The 19,738-nt window shown below is 46.0% G+C and overlaps 2 protein-coding genes across 2 annotated transcripts; one reads left to right on the top strand and one right to left on the bottom strand.

The window, feature by feature from the left end:
* The first annotated feature begins 1,003 nt into the window (after positions 1-1,003).
* On the top strand, positions 1,004-2,803 carry LOC147958257 (uncharacterized). Its single transcript, XM_087532015.1, has 4 exons — positions 1,004-1,264; positions 1,401-1,477; positions 2,037-2,168; positions 2,224-2,803. Exons 1-4 carry the CDS (start codon positions 1,004-1,006, stop codon positions 2,801-2,803), a joined length of 1,050 nt encoding a protein of 349 aa, XP_087388141.1.
* A 9,055-nt stretch (positions 2,804-11,858) lies between these two features.
* On the bottom strand, positions 11,859-13,492 carry LOC147958256 (uncharacterized). Its single transcript, XM_087536637.1, has 4 exons — positions 13,266-13,492; positions 12,732-12,893; positions 12,463-12,588; positions 11,859-12,428 (listed from the first exon to the last, which is right to left on the bottom strand). The coding sequence occupies exons 1-3, from the start codon at positions 13,440-13,442 to the stop codon at positions 12,466-12,468; spliced, it is 462 nt and encodes a 153-aa protein (XP_087392763.1). The 5' UTR covers positions 13,443-13,492; the 3' UTR covers positions 11,859-12,428; positions 12,463-12,465.
* Between the last annotated feature and the right edge of the window lie 6,246 nt (positions 13,493-19,738).

Below are 19,738 nucleotides of genomic sequence, written 5' to 3'. Positions count from 1 at the left end.
CCTGTGTTTTTCTTTGCTATATTTTTATCAGTCGATGATTTGATCACACAAAATCACCGTCGCACAGCAGCAGCTTACGGCCAGACAGACAATCATCCGTGTCTGACACCATACATCCGCCCATCCATCCACGCGCTTGCTTTGCTAGAGCCCGCCAGCGCCGCTTCACCACACGCACCACGCCAGACATTCAAATCTCTTTGTCTGCCTCCACACGCGCCACAACCAACACTCTCCACCAGCAGCCTACTGTTTCTGTGCATTAGTACTACTAGTTTTAGGTAATCTCAACACCAGTGCACGTATAGCTAGCTCTCGTAGCACCTTTGTCCAGTAGCCTTGCTTTGTGTCCCTGACGTCTGCTAGCAACCGGCCTCAAAAAAAAGGGAAAAAAAAAGAAAAAAATCAAAAAAAGAGTGAAAAAAATCAAAAGAAAAGTTAAAAGAAAAAGTTGCAAAAAAATCAGGCCGGCTAGCATCTGTTTTGGGCTGATATTTTCTTTTCTGGACATTATTTTACTGCTACAGTGTTCATCGCCGCGTCATTTATCATCTGCTTTCGAGCTTTATTATACACGGCATTTATACCTCACTTATATCTAGCTACTTAGAGCTATCATATTTTTCATCGGTTTCCACTCACTTGTTTCAGTATCTAGGCTTAGATTGTTTTATCTCTTACTAGTCGACTGCCAGCACTAGTTAAGAGTTTGAGCAATTATTCAGCTTGCATTACTTTTTGCTTAATTGTGCCACATATTGTGAGTTGAGGAAACCTTCACCAAGCTCCACTTCCTATCGTATCTTGTTCGGTCCCTTGGTAATCGCTATATCAATCTTTTGATCACTTTTGACATCGCCAACGGCCGACAACCACTGCAGCACGGTAAGAACTGGTAAAGAGCTTGGTAATTGCTCGAGAGTTGCGAGACATTTTCCACCGCCTCACTATAGTTACTGTAGGAGCAATATACTTGTGATTTTGTTCTTGTTCCGTCCTAACCATGGCAGGTGACGAAGACAACATGAAAGCCACGGTGGCACGCCTTGAGGAGGATGTGCATGCATACACCGAGCGGTTCACATCGTTCGAGGGCGCACTTGATAAGCGTCTCAAGTCGATCGAGGATAGCAATGAGACGTTCACCCAAACACTTGCATCTATTATGAAACGTCTTGATGCCCAGGATGCCCGTCTAGGTGCCGCCTCCACTTCCGCTCCGCATCTTCCAGCCACCAACACAGGTCTGCAACGAGCTCGTCGGGTACTCCCAGGAGACCCGGGGCACCCTCTTTCATACACCGATGCCGTCGACCAGCCCCGTCCTCGCAATGCCAACTCGATAGCCGACGACATCCAAGATGACAACTATGATGGTGATTCTGAGGATCCTGATGCAGTTAATGATAACAATGATCGTGATCATCGTCGACTACGCAATAATCAACAAGGTATGGGACGACACCAGCGTCCTCAGGTACGTGGCCATGACGATTCTTTGGGTAGAATTAAATTTGTCATGCCTCCTTTTGATGGGAAATATGATCCAGATGTTTATCTTGACTGGGAATTACTAGTTGATCAAAAATTTGCTTGCCATGATTTTCCTGATGATAAAAGAGTTAGGGCTGCAACTAGTGAGTTTAGTGCTTTTGCTTCTGTTTGGTGGAGAGCACATTGTCGTAAACATCCTAATAATATTCCTGCCACTTGGGAAGCTTTGAAATTAGTAATGCGTCACCGTTTTGTTCCTGGATATTATGAACGTGACTTGCTAAATAAACTACAACGCTTGAACCAAGGATCTAAATATGTGGAAGACTATTATCAAGAATTGCAAATGGGCATGTTACGTTGTGGTTTAGTTGAGACTGAGGAAGCCTCTATGGCTAGGTTCTTGGGTGGATTGAATAGAGAAATTTATGACATACTTGCTTATAAAGATTATCATTCAATGACCCGTTTATTCCATCTTGCTATACATGCTGAACATGAAGTGCAGGGTCGTTCCAGACTGCGTCCTAATTTTTCTGCAGGTCGTACTTCCACATGGGCGTCGCGCACTCCTGCTGCCCCGTCCACTCGCACCTCTACAACAGCACCTGCAACCTCTCGACTGGGGCCTTCTTCATCAACTTCAGCATCACACACTTCGGCACCACTGAAGAGTAATACACAAATTCCAACAAAAAGTTCATCGTCATCGTCCGCTTCCTTCAAAAGAACAAAGGATATCCAATGCCACACTTGCAAGGGATTTGGCCATGTCATGAAGGAGTGTCCTAATAAGCGTGTATTGATCATTCGTGAAGACGGCGAGTACGACTCTGCTAGTGATTTTGATGAAGACACATATGCCTTGCTTGCTACACATGAAGACGATGACACAAGACCGGAGCAAGAGGAAGAACATGTGACCGCTGACGACGCCGATAAGTACATGAGTCTTATATCACATCGTGTACTTAGTGCTCAGATTGTCAAAGCAAAGAAGGATCAACGTCACAACCTCTTCCACATCAAAGGAGTCGTCAAGGAGCGTTCCGTTCGCATAATCATTGATGGAGGGAGTTGTAACAATTTAGCAAGCATTGACATGGTGGAGAAGCTCTCCCTACCTTCGCGACAACATCCACAACCATACTACATTCAATGGTTTAATGATGGTGGAAAGGTAAAAGTAACACGCATGGTGAGAGTTTCTTTTTCTTTAGGTTCATACCATGACACTATTGATTGCGATATTGTGCCTATGCAAGCTTGTTCTATGTTACTAGGAAGGCCATGGCAATATGATAAATAATGTTTACATGATGATAGAACTAATCAGTACACTCTCACACATTATTTTCAATGCTTGCAAGGCTTAAGTGATGTGCATTACTGAGAGGGCCCAGAGATACCTCTTCGACAATCGGAGTGACAAATCCTAATCTCGAAATACGCCAACCCAACAAGTACCTTCAGAGACACCTGTAGAGCACCTTTATAATCACCCAGTTACGTTGTGACGTTTGGTAGCACACAAAGTGTTCCTCCGGTAAACGGGAGTTGCATAATCTCATAGTCATTGGAACATGTATAAGTCATGAAGAAAGCAATAGCAACATACTAAACGATCGTGTGCTAAGCTAACGGAATGTGTCATGTCAATCACATCAGTCTCCTAATGATGTTATCCCGTTAATCAAATGACAACTTATGTCTATGGCTAGGAAACCTAACCATCTTTGATCAACTTGTTAGTCTAGTAGAGGCATACTAGTGACACTCTGTTTGTCTATGTATTCACACATGTATTATGTTTCCGGTTAATACAATTCTAGCATGAATAATAAACATTTATCATGATATAAGGAAATAAATAATAACTTTATTATTGCCTCTAGGACATATTTCCTTCACCCACTGCTACTCGCTCACGTAACAGTATGAGGCAGGACACTACTGTAAATGGATTTTCAGTCAGATTAGCACAAAAATCCTTTGGACCATATCAAAATATTTAGTCTTGTCAACAGTAGTACTATCTTAATAATTAGGGTTTTATTCATAGCATGACCATTCATAATGTTGTACAACATTTATATACATAAATAATAGTCAAAGGTAACTACACCCTCAAGACGGGTGTGTATGGTGTGCACGTGCTTCTACATCGGCAATTTGACTACTAAAATATATATTATATGTGACGAGAATTGGAAGTTTAGATGCTTCATCCATATACGAATCCAGTTATATGCCCTTGATGATATATCACATATTTGGTTGGTCAAATCGATGACCTAGAAACATGTGCATGCTCTATGCATCTATCATGAGGGAGTACCAAAGATCATGTAAAAATCTAAAACATTCGATGACAATGTGTAAGAACCTAGCCGCGTAGATGAGTGGGCCACTCGGCTTGTTATTTCTATTTTCTGAAGAGACAATCCGCTGTGAGAATCATGGCGCAATCATTCATGTTTACGTTTATTTTAAATAATGTTTACTTCCTTTTTAAGAGTAATATTTGTACCATTTTTGCTAACCAGCAGAAAGATACGGGCAACTAAAAAACCAACATTGGATGCAAGACTTTGCCCATACACGTGATTGGTCTATTAAACTCCAATGGCTAGCATGCCAACTTGGTCTAGCTTCTAATGCTACTACTTCTGGCGACGTAGCTAGTGTTGCTATTGATATGATAGTGGCGCTCTGGTACCCTTGCCGATGAAAGGCTCAAGGAGTCCATGTAGTCGATCGATACAAACAGTATAGTCGAGGATTACTTTGAGTAGGTCTGCCAGCCAAGTGTGGCGTTCCACAATATTTTTCTCAGGCCATCTCGTTCCCGATGCCTCTTGTTCCGTAATGCTCTTCACACACTCTTATTTTGTTCCACCTCTCTTGTCTCCGTCGTGCTAGCTTTTTTCACCATTTCCCATCTATAGCCTATTCAAATGATATCCACAAACATGGGTGTTTCACTGAATACATATATGGAGAGAGTTTCATGCGTAAGGCAAATCTGCTGAGTGAAGATAGTTGAGGAGTGTATATGTATGCAGAGACACGATGGAAGGTTGTTTTCGAGTAGTTGCACTATAATTCAGCATTTGATGCATGTGCTCGTGCATGTGCATGTTCGCGCGGTCATTGCACATAACTAAGGCAGATCATGAATTCGAGTGGGAGTTGCTACAGACCGCACATGCACGGGCGTATGGGATGTCACAGGTTTTGACCAAAAATTGATTGTTGGTGATGATCGGTAGCGCGTGGACACTGGAGTATATCAAGAGCTAGCCGGCGTCTGCACACAATGTTAATGAACAGCATACAAAGATTCAAACTTGGGACAACAAGCCAAAACGTTGTTTCCACACAATGATACCACATCGCATTTTGGACCATTCCGTCTACACTTGGAATGTAACTCTCCCTAACTCAAGCATGAACCACTCCACCACAACATATATCTTTCTCTCAAGAAAAAAGAAACAAGCATATTATTTTAGGATATTCGAACGTGCTATTCATATAATATCCGAATGCCCTATTTCATTAATGAATTAATTAACTATCTAACTTGTTCCTTCTTGTTTTCAATAGGTGTGTGCAGATAGCGATGAAAAATAAATAGGCGCGGTTGCACATAACTAAGGCAGATCATGAATTCGAGTGGGAGTTGCTACAGACCGCACATGCACGGGCGTATGGGATGTCACAGGTTTTGACCAAAAATTGATTGTTGGTGATGATCGGTAGCGCGTGGACACTGGAGTATATCAAGAGCTAGCCGGCGTCTGCACACAATGTTAATGAACAGCATACAAAGATTCAAACTTGGGACAACAAGCCAAAACGTTGTTTCCACACAATGATACCACATCGCATTTTGGACCATTCCGTCTACACTTGGAATGTAACTCTCCCTAACTCAAGCACGAACCACTCCACCACAACATATATCTTTCTCTCAAGAAAAAAGAAACAAGCATATTATTTTAGGATATTCGAACGTGCTATTCATATAATATCCGAATGCCCTATTTCATTAATGAATTAATTAACTATCTAACTTGTTCCTTCTTGTTTTCAATAGGTGTGTGCAGATAGCGATGAAAAATAAATAGGCGCGGTTGGGAGTTGAACCCCACACATGCACCATCTGGTCAGCTCGAGCGCACCACCATCTGGTCTCGGTTCAAGTGGACAATCTCCCTGACTCAAGGGTGAACCACTGAACGATATTCAAATGCTCTATTTAGATGTCTATTGGAATGCTCTATTCAATTTATGAAATAACTAAATAGTGTGCTCCTTCTTGGGTTCAACCTTTAATGTGCTCCTTCTTGTGTTCAACCTTTCATATGTGAATGCGATCCGTATGTTGGACTCCTAGTAAATTTGATATTTCCACATTTCCGTCTCGCTTGAGTAGGTAGTTTTGGAGGACAAAACACATGCACGGTAGCAATGTCTGCATAGATATGACTAGCTAGCTTTCTATGATATTGATCAGTACTGATACTTTCTGATTTGGCCGTACTCCCATATGTTGATTAACATCTGTTGCTCTCACTTGTTCCCCTCAAGATTTGCAAACATATACTAAAAGATCTCTTAGAATTGAAGTTCATAATATGTGATTTCTGGTGTCAGAGTAGAGCTCCTGTCATGCAAGCTATAGATTGTATAATCACTTTCAGACATGTTCACCTTCAGCAGGAACCTTATCTCATGCAGGAACCTTATCTGATTTTGGGGACACAGAAATGTTCGAGTCTTGTCTTCAAAATGAAGAGAAACCTTCAGCTCCGTCCACGAAGATATATCAGACAGATTAGAGGTTTGGGATAAGGGGATTTACATAATCGGTGATGGAGGATGCCCTATTCTTCCCTAGTTCCTCACACCTTACTAGGAAAACGTCCTCTCAGATTCCCCTTGGCACTTTTGCTAACCTTGGCTTCTTGCGCGTTCACCTTCATTAGCGACTTGAAGTTGTGCATCAGTAGCAGGTTTATTGTCATCAACCATCAACTGTATAACCATTCATGTTACAAGCTTAGTCAGAAGAACTAACTAAAACCATCAAGAAAATCAAATGCTATGTAATAAATTTTGCCAACACTAAATCTAAATACTGAACATCTGGAATTTAATAATACTTTAATTACTTTCAGTGTCTGCTCGTCTTCACCCACATCATCATCGTCAATTCCTCATGTTCACCGACCTCGCCATCACCCTTCTCTTCCTCGTCCTTAGCCTTGCCTTCCTTGGGGAATGCTCCAATGGCATGAGGCAACTTGAATCGTTCCAGATTCTGAATACATATTTCACCAACTAAAGGGAAACAAGGATTAAGGTAGGACCCTGCAGCAGTTCATATGAACACACCGAACCATCCCGCTCAGCCATCACCTCTCCTACGGCTACGGCTGTCGCATACACGCTGATGTTGCAACGACCACTGCCTCCATCTTCCCCGCCAGCCCTTTAAGACTAGAGTTCTGGTGAACACCGAATGGTAACCACTATCCTCGCCACTGATGCATCGACCGAAAGGATCAAATCAGATAAACCAAAGCTTGATATCCGAAAGAAACACAAGCCACACAAGTAAGAGAAGCAATTGGAAGCACCTTGCTAAAGACATCCATCTGTACCTCCAATAAGCAATGAGCAACTTTATCCACCACGGCCATGATGCCCTTGATGTCGTAGTCACTGACCAAGCTAATAGCGCGATCAGACAAGGGCTTGAACTTCCCAGCAACCATAAGGATGGAGCCCATGGCACCGATGTTGCTTTTATCGGGTTGGCTGCCTGCCATGCTTGCCTCAGATCCGCGATGAGCAGATGTGTGGGTGGCGATGAGGAGGGGATGGGGTTTCGTTACTATCTAGGGTTTGCTAGCGGAGAGGGTTGCACATTTGTTTTCATTTTTTTTTCAGGGTAGAGTTCCGCGTTTTTTAGCTGAGGGTTGCGCGTGAATGTGTACAATGCTGAAAGACACGTACTACTTTTCCTAAATGACCTTTCTTAGCGTGGAGCTAGTCTCCTGCCCCTCAAAATAAGAAAGAAGTCCACATTTCAACCTCGAACTAGCCATCCGGTTTAACTTACAATCCTGAAATACGAAACCAGTCGAAATACACCCCGAACTAATCACAAGGTCCGAAACACAACCCTGGTCTCGGTTTTGTGTCGGTCAAGTGGTTTTGACCGAAGTCAACGCTGTACTAGCCTGCTGATTAGGCACCCAGAAATAAAAAACAAAAAATAAACTCTATCCCTGCTCCTCCTCCTCCTCCTCTTCTCTCTCTCTCTCTCTCTCTCTGTGAGAAAAGCAATTCTCCCATGCACGGTGCATGAGAGAGCCCTTGATTTTGCTTAGAGATTAGATGCCAGGCGTATTGATTGAGCTTGTACTTTCTTAAATATTTTTCTGACCACATGCAAGCACATTGTTCCAGCTATGTTCCACCATCCCATACTTTTTCATTCTATTTCCAAGGTTAAAACTATTTCATTTATAAACCAAAAATATAACTTATGACCTGTTTGCATTTTTGTGTTTATGATGATGAGAACTTCAAAACAAGACCCCGTTTGAATGTACTTCAATAAGGTTTTAAATTGTGATTCCTACTGGAACAGAGTGAGCCATAATGAAACAATAAGATATTTTTGCGAAATAGAAAAAACATTATTGAATATTTTGCATGGAATTAATAATTTTGTATGAAACAAGTTTGACGCATGGTGATTTAGTTGTCTAAAAATTTAATTTCTAAAAATATATTCAATATTAGTCTTTTTTAAGATCTTGTCAGTACAAACACAATTGTGCTGACAGTACAAACAGAATGTAAATCAAACTTTTATTTCATTATATACATTAGAACAATTTATTTGAATGTAACTTAGTGAGTATAGAATATCATGTAGATGTATGTAGGTGGTCCCACACAACAAAGAAAAGATCCCGTGCATGCTAGAAAATCCACTCTCCTCTCTCTCTCTCTCTCGGGGAGTAAAACGGATGCAGCTCTCTCTCTCTCTCTCGGGGAGTAAAACGGATGCAGCAGCCGCCGCCCGTTCTTTGTTTCTCTATTCATCGCCCCACCCCGACCTCCTCCAGCGACTGCAGCCGCCGCCCGTTCTTTGTTTCTCTGTTCATCGCCCCACCCCGACCTCCTCCAGCGACTGCAGCCGCCGCCGCCTTGCCCACCGGCCCAGCCACCCCTGCCTCTGTCCGCCGAGGTGGCAGCCAACACCACCTGCAGCTTGCAACCAGAACAGCCGCTCTGTGCTGCTCGCCAACAACCAGTCAGTGGCGGCTTGGCAGCAGTACCTCCGTCCGTCGCCGACGCTAGCGAACACCACCTTCAGCCTCTAGCTGGAACAGCTTCTCCGGGGCGTCGTCGCCTGTATAGGAAGATATATGGGGACCGGGACAATAGTATGCTCTGTGTCGCCGCCTCGCTGCATCAACTCCGGCGAGAAATTGCCACCTGAGGAGATGGAAATCGGTGCCTAACACCACCATGTCACGGTTGCCTCGCCGTTGCTAACCTCGCCGGCCATCCCACGGAAGAAGACGTCCAAAGGAACGCCAATCCCGACGAGAACCGCACTGCCCTGTCATCTTCGTCAACTCCGGCGAGCCCTCATGGACGGGATCCCCTTGGGTGTACCTCGAAGAGCCGGACAAGCCGTCCGCTGCTGGATGAAGGGAGCCGACGCGCTCGTCCGGTGCTGGCTGAAGGGCGCCGACGCCGTTGACCTCGCCACCGAGCTACTTCGAATTGGCGGCGTTGCTACATGGCAGGGGAAGGGGCACTGGGTGGTGGGCGGCGGGGAGTGGTAGGGGGAGGCGTGCCAGGGGAGCTCCGGACGGCAGCGGCAGCAATAGTAAGGATCCAGTCCAGTAAGGTATGTGCATCGAGTACCCGGCGGTGGAGAAAGAGAAAGAGAAAGAGAAAGATAGAGAGGAGGAAGAGAGAGGTTTATTTTATTTTATTTTATTTTATTTACCGGGTGCCTGGTCAGCAGTCCAGTCAGTGCTGACTTTGGTCAAAACCACTTGACCCACGCAAAACCAAGACCAGGTTGAGTTTTGGACCTCGTGGTTAGTTCGGGGTGTATTTCGACCGGTTTTGTAGTTTAGGGTTGTAAACCAAACCGTGTGGTTAATTCGAGGTTGAAATGTGAACTTCTCTCTCAAAATAATGATCTGCTTTTGATGTACATACATGCCACCTACGTTTAGCGTTTCTGAGAGAATGTGGCACCCTATGTATTACCGTTTTTGAGTTGCGCCATCTTTGTTGGCGCTTCAAGTAATGAAGTAGATAAAAAGCACTATGTTTAATATATTAAAATATCTGTTCCAAATTTTGTAGAGGATCATAGGCTGGCTAAGATGGTAGAGCCATTTGCTTTGCAATTTATAGGTCGTGGGTTGACATCTCAGTCTCTCGTTTTTCTTCCCAAATCACGATCTTCAGCAAATTGGATTTGGTTCTCTTGGGAAAGTCGAGCAAGTTCTAAATTATGTCTCCATGGACATAATTTCTGAATAATTATGTTGTTGTGCGAACCAAAAGGAATGGTATTGATCATATTTCTTTTGAGTTATGTGACAAATAAATGTTGTTCATGTATTTGTTCGCACGTGCCTTGTAACGAGTACGTTTCAACTTTTTCTTGGAAACTGTCCATCGCACCCATTCACGAACGCTGAGGTATGTGATAAAATAAAAACTCCATAAAGAATATTCCAACTGTCCAAAAAAAAGAGTCCATGTTATTCACGAACCAAATCTACGTTCGATAAGCTTTTAATTGTAGCAAGGATAAAGTATGGGTTCCAATAACCATTTTCTCTTTTCTTTTTTGTTCCATCTGATATACTTTTATCAGACCATCTTTAAGAAAAAGACAAATAAAGAAGGTAAAGAAGAAATCAGAAAAGAAACAAGGCAAAACAATGATTTAAGAATAAAAGATATGAGTATCCAAAAAGTAAAGAAAAACACTAAAAGGAAAGTCGAACCAACTTCTTTGATACTCCTACCTCACACGAAGTGACTGGAATCTAAATAACAAACCCCAATGGTCTAGCATGCTAACTTGTTCTAGCCAGCACTGCTTCTGGCGTTGTAGGTGAAAATGTTGCTACTGAGATGGAAGTCTCGTGGGGAGGTAGCCGCCTATCTGGTACCAACATGCATTGTAGTCATGGAGCGATGTCTTGTTGGGCTGTCATCCAAATGAGGCACACATCCTCTCGTTCCCGACTCCTCTTATTCCCTATTGTTCATCACACACTCTTATTTTGTTCTGCTCTTGTGTCTCCAACGTCCTAGCTTTTACCTATCTTTCTCATATATGGCCTATTCATCAAACTATAGAAGCAGAGATGGGTGTTTCGTCAAGTACATATATGGAGAGACTTTAATGCCAAACGCAAGTTTGTCTGAGTGAAGATGGTGCAGTAGCGTATATGTATGGAGAGACTACAATTCTGCATTTGATTCATGTCCTGATGCATGTGCATGCGCGTGTGATCATTGCACGCAATTAAAAATTGGATCACAAATTGATTGCATGAGGTAGTACGTGGACACAGAAGTATAACGAGCTAGCCGGCCGTGTGCACGCAATTTTAATGAATATATCATACAAAGATTTAAACTTGCGATTCCAAGCTAAACCGTTGTTTCCACACAATGATATCACACCACATTTCCGACATTATATCCGCAGTTGGTTTATGCGGGAGATATACCTATACTACTTTTTTTACTATATATCACACCCTATATTAACTCTTTGAAATGAGGCTCCACCAGACGAAGTAGTCTGAGCTATATGATATATAATAATAATAATAATAATAATAATAATAATAATAATAATAATGATAATAATAATAATAATAATAATAATAGGCAAGTTATTCTCTTTTTTGTTTGAGAAAAATAGGTAAGTTTTCCAAAACCTAGGTTTAGGGTTTGTAAGCGAGTAGAGTTTGAGCGAGTTGGATTATGATCAACCCAACTTATACTAATATATCCAAGCGAGCCCAAACAGAGCGAAGCTCATGGTCGAGCTGTAAAAAGTGGCATGTGCTCAGCTTGCAATGTTCTTGAGTCGATCTTGAGCTAGTATTGAGCTAAATAAGATGATTTATTTTAATAATGTAAGGCAGTCTTGCAAACAAGATAGCCCACAACACAACATAAGAAACCACTATAAATATTATTCCAATCAAATCGAAATGATTATAATATAAATTATTTCAAGGTAATTTGACTTATTCTTTGTCAAGTGAAGACAATTGGGTACTTAATGGCAAGAAATCATGGATGAACTGGCAAGAGAAGAAACAAGATGCATCTGCTTTCAAACTTTGGCCTAAAACAACCTGATATTTGACACACAGCTTACCATGTAGCAGCCCTAAATGTTCTCCGAGAAAATAATAGACAACATAAATGATCATATTTCCTTTTAATATATATCAGGACTATATTTTATATAATTATATTATATCAAGCTATCAAGCGAGCCGATGTTGGCTCAAGATCAGCATGTTTCTTAATCGAGCTACATAAAGTGACTATACTCAACTTATTTTTGTCAAGTTGGTCCCGAGTCGAGCCAAAGACGAGTCGATCTCGAGCGGCTCACGAGGCTCGAGGCCTCGAGCTACATGGGTAAATCAGAAAGTACTTGCTTTGATCAATACCATAAAAAAGAAGATAGCTAGTCATGGCATTACTACCGTCCATTTTTGTCCTCGGAAACATACCTACTCAAGCGAGATGACAAGGTAGAAATATCAAAAACGACCTCTCAAAATTTCCCTTGCAGAAAAACGACCTCTCAAAATTTCCCACCTTAGCAGAAAAACGACCTCTCAAAATTTCCCACCTTAGCAGAAAAACGACCTCTCAAAATTTCCCTTGCCACCCAAAGCCTTCTTCTGCTAATCTTAGCTTCTTGCACTGTCGTTCACCTTCATTATGGACTTGAAGCTGTCCATCAGTAGCAGGTTTACTGCCATCAACCATCAGCTGAACAACCATTGATGTTATAAAGCTTAGTCAAAAGAGGCAACTAAACCAGCGAGCAAATCAAATAATGATCCAATAAATTCTGCAACCAATAAATCGTACTAGTATTTTTAACATAGGGAATGTAGTTAGACTTTTATTACCTCAGGTATCACCTCATCTTCATCCATACCGTCGCCCGAATCTTCATCCACCTCGTAATCCCCCTCCTCCTCGACGTCGCTCTCCTCGCCCACCTTGTCCATGGCATTGCCTTTGTTGGAGAATGTCCCAATGGCATTAGGCTTCCTGAATTGTTCCACATTCTGAATACATATTACAGGGGTGTATGTTAGTAAAAAAAATTATAGCGGATGTAGTTCGGGGAACAAATGAGTGCAGCCACAGGAATTAAAAGGTAGAACCGGACTGCTGTTCATATGATCCCACCGAACCATCCCAGCGCAGTCATCATCTCCCCCTCTTCTCCTGTGGCTACCGCTGCCTCATACACGCCGACGTTGCCACGGCCCCGCTGCCTCCGTCTTCCCCCACCACCCCTTTAAGATTAGGGAACCCCGAACACTAATCACTACCTTCGCCATGATGCGTCGACCGAAGGATCAAATCGGATAAACCAAAGCTCTAAATCCGAAAGAAACAGAAGCTAGATGGGTAAGAAAATCAATTGAACACACCTTTCTGAAGAGTTCGATCCATTCCTCCATGGAGCAAGGGGAAGCTTTAGCCAATATGGCCCCGATGCCCTTGATGTCGTAGTCGCGGACGAAGGTAACAGCGTACTCAGGCACCGGATTGAACTTTCCGGCAACAGTAAAGGCGCCCGTGGCACCGCCTCGTCGGCCGCCTGCCATGCTTGCCTCAGATGGGCGGATGAGGATGAGGATGCGGATGAGTCGGCGGCGGTGAGGAGGCGATGGGCGTATGGCTACTGGCTAGGGTTTACTAGCGCTTATTTGGAGGCACGTGAGTGAGTTCCGTGCTAAAAGCCACGTAGAGTACTTTTTTTTTCTCTTTCTAAATATAAATGGCCCTTTTCTTCAGGGGAATAAATGACTTTTTTACTGACCTTTGTTAGCGCTTAATTACACCACATCCTGGCCAGCACTGGGCGCCGGTGCGCCGGCCGAAAGTTTCGGCCGGTTTGCCCCCAGCCGCCCGATCTGGCCGCCATCTCCTCTTCAACCTTTTTTTTACCTTATCCTTGCCTCCAATACATACAGAGAGGAGGGAGCCAGTCGGGGCCGCCATGGATGCGGGACCGCGAAGCACCGCTGGCTCGCACCGTCCACCATGCTGTCGCAACCGCACGCCTCGCCGTCGCCGCTCGCCGTCGTCGCGCGCGAGGTTGCTGGCGTCGTGCCCGAGGTGGTCGTCGTGCCCAAGGTCGCCATTGCAGCTCCCCTGACCGCCCCGTGGTTGCAGCACCGCGGCACATCCTCGCATCTGCGCCATCAGCCGCTGTTGCAGCTCCGCCATCACCGCCGTGCCCCCCGTCCCAGCAAATCGACTCCATGGAGACATGGCTTTCCATCTCGCCATCGCTGCTTGTAGCTCCCGCCATTGATGGTTGTAGCATCCACCGATGAAGGTTGTAGCATCGCCGGCGGCCGCTTCCAGCAAAAGAACGCTAGGGGTTATTGCTTCACGCCTAGACAGTTATAGCATCCCGGTTGCTGCTCGCAGCTTCTCGCACCGTCGGTTCCAGCATCTCCGGCGACCGGTTGTAGCATCCCCATCTACCGCTCGTAGCTCCTCGCACTGCCAGTTCCGCATCGCCGACGGATGGTTGTAGCAAAGAGCGACTCCGGTTGTAGCAAAAGGCGACTTGGTTGTAGCAAAAAATGCGACGCTGGTGGTCATGGTTGCATCTTTTCAATCATGGTTGTAGCCGCCGCCAGCCACAAAACGCCGATTGTAACAAAATTCCTCGCCGGTCGAAGCAAAATCCGGCGATGGATGCAGCAAAACTTTGTTAGCAACGTCGCGGTTGTAGCTTCACCATGAAATCATTGTAGCAAAAAATCTTGCCGGTCGTAGCAAAATACGGCAAAGGATGTAGCAAAACTTCATCACCGCCGTCGCAGTTGCAGCTTCGCCATGAAAAATCCTTGTAGCAAATTTTGAGTCGATAGTAGCAAAACTGGATGACGGTTGTAGCAAAAAAATCATCACGATACACCCACTCTCGGCCGCCCCGTCGGTTGCGCCGCCCTCGCCGTTTGAAACATCCCCGGCCAGCGTCATGGCCACCATCTAGCACAAAGGGGGCAACTGTGTCGACGTCGATGTTGCGTCACGACGCAGCAATGTACAGAAGTCAGAAAAAGTGGGGAGGGGGTGCAGCACCGCAACGGCAGGAGGGGGAAGGTGGGCACCGTCCATGGCCACCACATGGCGGAAAGGGGAGGAGATGGGCGTTGTCGGTGTCAAAACCGGCGGATCTCGGGTAGAGGGTCCCGAACTGTGCGTCTAGGCCGGATTGTAACGGGAGGCAAGGAACACGATGTTTTACCCAGGTTCAGGCCCTCACGATGGAGGTAAAACCCTATGTCCTGCTTGATTAATATTGATGATATGGGTAGTACAAGAGTAGATCTACCACGAGATCAAGGAGGCTAAACCCTAGAAGCTAGCCTACGGTATGATTGTTGTATGATGAAGTTGTCCTACGGACTAAAACCCTCTGGTTTATATAGACACCGGAGAGGGTTAGGGTTACACAAAGTCGGTTACAATGGTAGGAGATCTTGAATATCCGCATCGCTAAGCTTGCCTTCCACGCCAAGGAAAGTCCCATCCGGACACGGGACGAAATCTTCAATCTTGTATCTTCATAGTCCTGGAGTCCGGCTGAAGGTATAGTCCGGCTACCCGGACACCCCCTAATCCAGGACTCCCTCAGTAGCCCCCGAACCAGGCTTCAATGACGACGAGTCCAGCGCGCAGATTATCTTCGGCATTGCAAGGCGGGTTCTTCTCCAAATTCCGTATACCTGCTGAATAATGTCCGATTTTCGTAATGTAGCGCACCTTGGCTTCCACGCCCAATAATGGCCGTCTTCCACGTGTCAAACAAATGCGAAAAGTCGGGGTGTTTTTACATTCACACCCCTATCCGCATAAACGAGCCGCCTATTTAATGGGATGGGGATTCAGATCCAAACCGCACCTTCTTCTCCCCGCGAGTAATCATCAGAGCGCCTCCAGCAAAGATCCATTCCAACATGGCCAGCCGTCGCAGCTCCTCCCCTCGCCCTTCCAGTTCTAAACCTGGAGACTGGGAGAGGTGCTCCATCCCGCACAACGAGCTAGTGTCGCTTCAGGTCAAGGGATTCCTCCCTCAGGCCTATATGGTCCCGGTCCGAGCCGGACTCGCCACCTATAATGGTGGAGAGCAAGCGGAGAGCACCCCCAATCCCTCCAAAGGAGAGCGAGTGTGCCTCGTCCCTTATCTAATAAGAGGACTTGGATTTCTAATTCATCCATTTCTCCGTGGGCTTTTGGAGTTCTACGGCCTCCAGTTGCACGATCTCACGCCCGCCTCTATATTGCATATCGCAGGCTTCGTCGCCCTTTGCGAGCTATTCTTGGGTGTTGAGGCTCATTTCGCGCTGTGGAAAAGGTTATTCTGCTTGGTGCCCCGCTCTCAAGAGGGGTCTATATATCAAGTGGGCGGAGCCGAAGTGTGGCGTATCGCCGGGACCGGATATCTATCCAGAACCCCAAAGAAGGCGTCCGAGGACTGGCCTTCGGAATGGTTTTATACAGATGATGTCCCGCTGCCGGATCCTATCCGGGTCGGTCTCCCTGAATTCAATAGTGCTCCCTTAAGGAAACGCCTAAGCTGGCGTCCGCGGAGTTCTCAGAGAGAAGGCGACAGGGACGTCCTTCACCTGATGGGTCGGATAAGACTATTGGCTCATTCCGGACTAACCATGATCGGAGTCATGGCCGCATGCATTATGCGGGGGTGCAGCCGCTTCAATATAGAGGCCACCCCATGTGGGATTTTAACGGGGAGGATGACGCCACCCATTACGGTCGTAAGGGGCCAGCCTCAGCTGCCGCTCTAGTAAAGATCTTATCCTTTTTGTACAAGGGAGAAGAGGAGGAATTCCTCCGCGTCAACCCGCAGGGCGGATTTACTATGTACAACCCTCCGAGTTGGGTAAGTGGACAATTGTGCTTACCCATCCGTTTTATATTCCCATGATTAAATATGTAGTCTAACGACTTCAACGCAGGAACTACGTCAGGAAGTAAAGGATATAAACAGCCGTCCCTCACAGCCCGAGGATCCAGAACGGTCCCTCGATCTGGACTCCGAAGAGGATCCGGACATATCGGTGGAGCTGATTGACGGGGTGTTTCATCAGCTAAGCAAGGACAATACCTTGGTGGCCATTACGGCTGATTACCCAGGGTTAATCCCGGCCTCCCAGATAACAGAGAGCGGAGTCTCATCCCCTTGAGAAGGAATCCATTCTCACGCATTTCAGTTTTTCTGACAACGACCATGTTTTGCAGGGGAGGTTTCCGAGGTGGGAGGCCGAACCTGCGGCGGCTAGCCAACAAGGGGCCGCAGGGCCCCATGGGGTAAAAAGGAATGTAGTCCGGACTGAGACGCCGGCGCAAAGGTATAGCACACCCTCTTTTTCCCTGGTGTTATTCCTTCAGGGCGTATTTAACGTTCACGCTATCTTCAGGACGAAGAGACCTCCCCGGACTATATCCGGAGAGGTTGCCAATCGTGCCTCCACCAGCCAGGCTCCAACGCCTGGCCCGAAAGCGGAAGCGAACACAAGGCGCGCACCGGACGCCCCTCCGACAGAGGATGCGGACAAGCTGTCTGCCACCAATTCCGAGGTGGAGAGTGCTATGAACCACAGGCGTCGCCGGACAGTTCCTCGCGATGCTTGTTTCTCCCAAGAGGCATTAAATGCTTTCAATTCGGGAGATGCGTACCTCCGTGCCGCTCAAAATGGTTTAGCCAGAGCCACGGAGCAATATGTAAAAGACATACGGGTAAGAAATTTTTGGTAAATATATATATACCAGTAGCCCCCGAGACTTGAAACAGTTAGAGTAACTGATTTAAGGATCATTTGTTATGCAGGTTCTTACAGAGAAGAATACCGTACTGTCCCAGGAGCTGGAAGAGTGCAAAGCCCAACTGGAGGCCGTACTAGCCGCGGCAGGGGAGCCCAAAGGGACCCCATCTGGTAAAATATACTTTGAAAGATTAGTATTTTGCGAAGTGCGGCGTGGGTGTAAATCTGACAAATCATATTGCAGATGGCGCCGGACTGGATCCGGAGAGACAACAACTCATACGCCAGCTAAAGGCCGGTGAGAGTATGCTTACAAGGGTGAGGCGGGAGAAGAATGATCTTCAGGATGCCAACACCAAGCTGGTCGTTGAGCTGAAAGATGTTCGTGGCCAGCTGTCGGACTCTACTAAGGAGAATCAGCGACTTCGACGCGGCATATTTAGTAAGTGCTTAAGCGAATCTTTGAAAGAAAAGAGTTCGGCGAGGAAGTTGACTAACAGAGTAATGTCTGTAGGTATGCTAACGGGTCGTCCTGCAGAGGAGATGCCCGGTTCTACGAGTGACCTTCTTCCTGAGCTCTCGCAACTGTACGAACGAGTTCGGCAGGCGATGCGGGGCGTTGCCCAAGCATTATGGCCTTCCCACTCCATGCCCGAGGGCCTTGGAGAGCTTTCGGAGAAGCTTAGGGGAGCTCGGCGGCGCTTCCGGGTATGGAAGATATCGGCCTGCCGACAAGGTGCTAGGGAGGCCTGGGCCATGGTGAAGACGCGGTACACGAAGTCTGACCCGAACCACATGGCCGAGGTCGGACCTGTGGGGCCTGACGGGAAGGAGATCCCTGTAAGCTTAGTGTACGGCCAAGTAGCATTGGCCGCAAAGTATTCCCAACAGGACTGTAAGTTAGACAGCCTGTTAGATGGTATCGAAGAGGAATACAATCAGTCATAGTGACTATGTAATTTTTAATTGACATGTGTAATGCCTTCTAGCCGGATTGTAGATCGTTTGTCGTTGCCGACCTTTTCGCTTCGACCTCAGGACCTGACGGTCCGGAGTGTGTCCGAATACCCGACCGGTTATGTAAGAACCGGGGTATGCATGGAGACCAGGCGTAGGGGTCATTAGTGCTTTATCAGACAAGTGCCCAACTAGTTATGTTATATTACATGGTTAGTAAGAAACATCTTCCAGAGAGAATAGTTCCGTTAGGGGTTCCTTTCTCTGGGAGGCATGCCCTAAAGTGCATGTCCGGACTGCAAAAGCAGGAAAATCATCTGGGGGCATATATATAAATAAGTAAAAAAAGGTCATCTTTTGGTTCACCGACCGAATATTCCCTTAAGAACGCTAGCTTTCGGCTTCACCCAGTCTGAGGTACACATCCAGCTGATCCAGCAGTAACAATCACAGAAGTGCTCCCTTTACCACCTAGCCGAACAATCGGGAACGTAGGGGTAAGCACAGGAGCCAGGCAACCCAGCTTGGCCAAAACTTAAGTCATATCGATGCATATAATGGTGAAGAAAAGGTACATGCGGAAGTTTGACACATGTGGTGGGCGTGAAGCCCGTATAAATAAGCTTCTGTTAAAGAAGCCCCCAGGTTTAATGAGCGCGAGTAGCACGTCACTTGAGAAGCCTTTAAGGGCTATAAAAGAAAAGAGGGGAAGGAGAGAAATGTAAGACAGAAAATGTAAAAAATGGGCAGAGGAAGGAGACAAACACAGAGTCCGGCGCTAGGCATAGAATCTTCGGAGACGGGCTGCGTTCCATGGGTTCGGCTCGAGTCGATTATCCGACGCATCTCGCAGGCGGTATGCTCCACCAGTCAGGACTTGATCGATTATGAAGGGACCTTCCCACTTGGGCTTCAGCTTGTCCTTTTTCTTGTCCGGCAGGCGTAGAACTAATTCACCAATGTTGTAGTTTTTGGCCCGCACTTCTCTGCTTTGATATCTTCGAGCCTGCTATTGATAGAATGCGGAACGGGCTTTTGCCACGTCGCGCTCCTCCTCTAAGGCGTCCAAACTGTCCTGCCGATCGAGATCGGCTTCCCTTTCTTCGTACATGCGCACTCGAGGTGAGTCATGAATTATG

This window comes from Triticum urartu, chromosome 7A (genome assembly GCF_056163025.1).
Source record: "Triticum urartu cultivar PI428250 chromosome 7A, HENAU_Tu73, whole genome shotgun sequence".
NCBI classification, from domain to species: Eukaryota; Viridiplantae; Streptophyta; class Magnoliopsida; order Poales; family Poaceae; genus Triticum; species Triticum urartu.
The sequence above is the reverse complement of the archived record's forward strand: the minus strand, read 5'-3'. Positions and strand labels throughout refer to the sequence as shown.